Source organism: Octodon degus, unplaced genomic scaffold (genome assembly GCF_000260255.1).
Source record: "Octodon degus isolate 3935 unplaced genomic scaffold, OctDeg1.0 scaffold00005, whole genome shotgun sequence".
NCBI lineage: Eukaryota > Metazoa > Chordata > Mammalia > Rodentia > Octodontidae > Octodon > Octodon degus.
Genome location: NW_004524581.1, coordinates 8,682,829 through 8,685,168, shown reverse-complemented (window position 1 = coordinate 8,685,168; position 2,340 = coordinate 8,682,829). Strand labels below are relative to the sequence as shown.

Sequence of the window (2,340 nt, the reverse complement as noted above, 5' to 3'; positions counted from 1 at the left end):
AAAGTAAAATAAAGATATTTTGTTAAGACTTCTAAAGAAACATGTGATAAGAAATAATTATTTATTGAGTGTAGAACAAGAATTTCCAAACAGCTTAATATTTCTTTGGTTATACTTCTGCTTTAATAGAGCAACATTTGAAAATGGACAGACATCCCGGAAAGTAAGAGGAAAAAGCAGTAAAGTATGAGGTATTAAGACCAACCTGTCCTTTAGTTAAGGTCTTAAGTTTCTAGTTGTAACAGCAATCACATTTCTAGGTAAACAATATCAACTAGCTCCCCACACATACAAAGGTCACAGTACAGTAAGAGCCCTTCGCACTGTAAACCATGTCAAACATCCAATTTGTAATGCAGCTAGAGAATATATTGGTGAAATAAATCAGATCCACATGTGCAAACACTATTATCTCGCTCATGTGAGAACCTGAAAGAGTAATTAAAATAAAAAAGGCACAACAGATACTGTGAGAGGGAAAGAATTTGTTCAATGGGAAGGAAAAATTGGGATCAAGAAAAGGACAAATGGGGTCGGGGAGATGGCTCAGTGGAATAAGTGCTTCCCTAGCAAGCGCAAAGGTCTGAGTTCCATCCCCGGTTCTGCAAAAAAAAAAAAAAAAAAAAAAAAAGGAAAAATGAAAGAAGGGGAAAAGATATATTTAGGTATCTATGCAGAATAGTTTGGATAATTGTATTGTTGATTTCTGCTGGTCTTTTGAAAGTTACAGTGAATGCTTAAAATTTTTCTTTTTACTCTTATTTTTTTTTCTCTTTTGAATTTCTAGTAACTTCTTTGCTATTTTTTTCTTTAAATGAATCTTGCATGTTTATGTCTGGTAATCCGGACAACTAATTTGAAGATAGCATTGTATGTATAATACAGCAACCACTATTGAATTCCTATTACTTTGCTTAGTGAAATTCTGTATCATTTCCAATGCTTTTTTGTCTATCACTGCTTTGTATTCTTTTTTAAAAAATCCATTTTGTAAATTTACTGTATTTGAACTTTTTATTATTAGTAAAGGAGTATAACTATAATTCCCAATCAGAATCAAGTTCCTAAAGACATGGGTGCGAAACACTGCCAATCAACTTGCTTCTCAAACTGAAACTTAAAAAAAAAACTCTTCTTCAATTCAGCTTTATAGACATGGGAGGCTAGTTATTCTCAATGATGTTAGTCCAATATTATACCAAAATATGCGGGGAGTGGCAGCACATGCCTGTAATCCCAGCACTTGGAAGGCTGAGGCAAGAGGACTGCTGTGAGTTTGAGGTCAACCTGGACTACACAGCAAGAGCCTTACTCAGAAAAAAAAGCAGGTATTTTCTAGAACACTAGGATAGATAATAGCATTAAAATGTAATCTTTAAGAATTCAAGAAGAAGAAAGAGGAGATAAAAATTAAAGGTTTTTTTAGAAGTTTTAAATTTTCTATAAAACTCTTTTACCCAAGACTAATCCTAACTAAAGTTAGGGTTTAACCATGGTATACAAAATATACTGCGTACACTGCCTGGTGTCAAGGTGGGGAAACCCTAACTTTTATATAATAAAACCCTCTTCTGTATCATCTTGCCCCAAGGCCTGGTTGTCGGGGAGCAGATTCTTCATGGGACGCTTGAAGTTGTAATAGAAAACATCCTTTTCATCTATTGGCTGGTAGTCCCATTCTGTTTCAGTGGGGTCCTTTCCAGAGCCACTCCCAGAGTCGGACCCTGAGCCGGAGCCAGAGCCAGAACCGGAGCCAGGATAGTCCTCGGAGAGAGGGACGACATCATTCAAGTTGTGGTATTTTGGAATCCTGAAGTAGGAAAAATAAGTATACAGTTTGATTCATAAGAACATAATTATGATATTTTTAGAACAAAGAAATAAATGCAGCCACCTCGTAGCTCAAATGGAAAGAGCTAAAAGCTTTCTCAGTATTCAATGCTTTAAAACAAAGAAAAATTCAAACCTTGTGAATGTTCACATATACTCACTGCACCAAACAAGTGCAGGTTGCCCACTGAAGACACAAATAAAGTGCTAGCTTTTCTTTTTACTAAAAAAATTAATAATAATCAATAAATCCAATAGCTGGTATTTACTTTTTTAAGAAAAGGCCCCTTTTTTTCTTTTTTTATGTATTTAGTACAGGATGTACAGGGTCTCACTACACCGATCAGACTAGTAATGATCTTCCTGTTTTAGGCCTCCCAAGTTCTGGGGTTGGGAGTGTGCCACCATGCCCAAGATCCCTGTTTTTCATTGTCTCCCTACAGAAAGGACAAGTCAGCCTAGACAGAGGACACTTTTTAAAAGGAATTTTTTTTTTTTTTTTTTTTTTTT

At 35.3% G+C, this 2,340-nt stretch overlaps 1 protein-coding gene across 2 annotated transcripts in view; it reads right to left on the bottom strand.

Annotated features, from left to right (window-relative positions):
• Positions 1 to 1,000: 1,000 nt before the first annotated feature.
• Srgn (serglycin) overlaps positions 1,001 to 2,340 on the bottom strand; it is a 32,006-nt gene continuing 30,666 nt past the window's right edge. For both annotated transcript variants that reach the window (XM_004624359.2, XM_023723366.1), the window contains exon 4: positions 1,001 to 1,810. In XM_004624359.2, the coding sequence (XP_004624416.1) occupies positions 1,552 to 1,810 (259 nt within the window). In that variant the 3' untranslated portion in view covers positions 1,001 to 1,551. The remainder of the gene's footprint in view (positions 1,811 to 2,340) is intronic.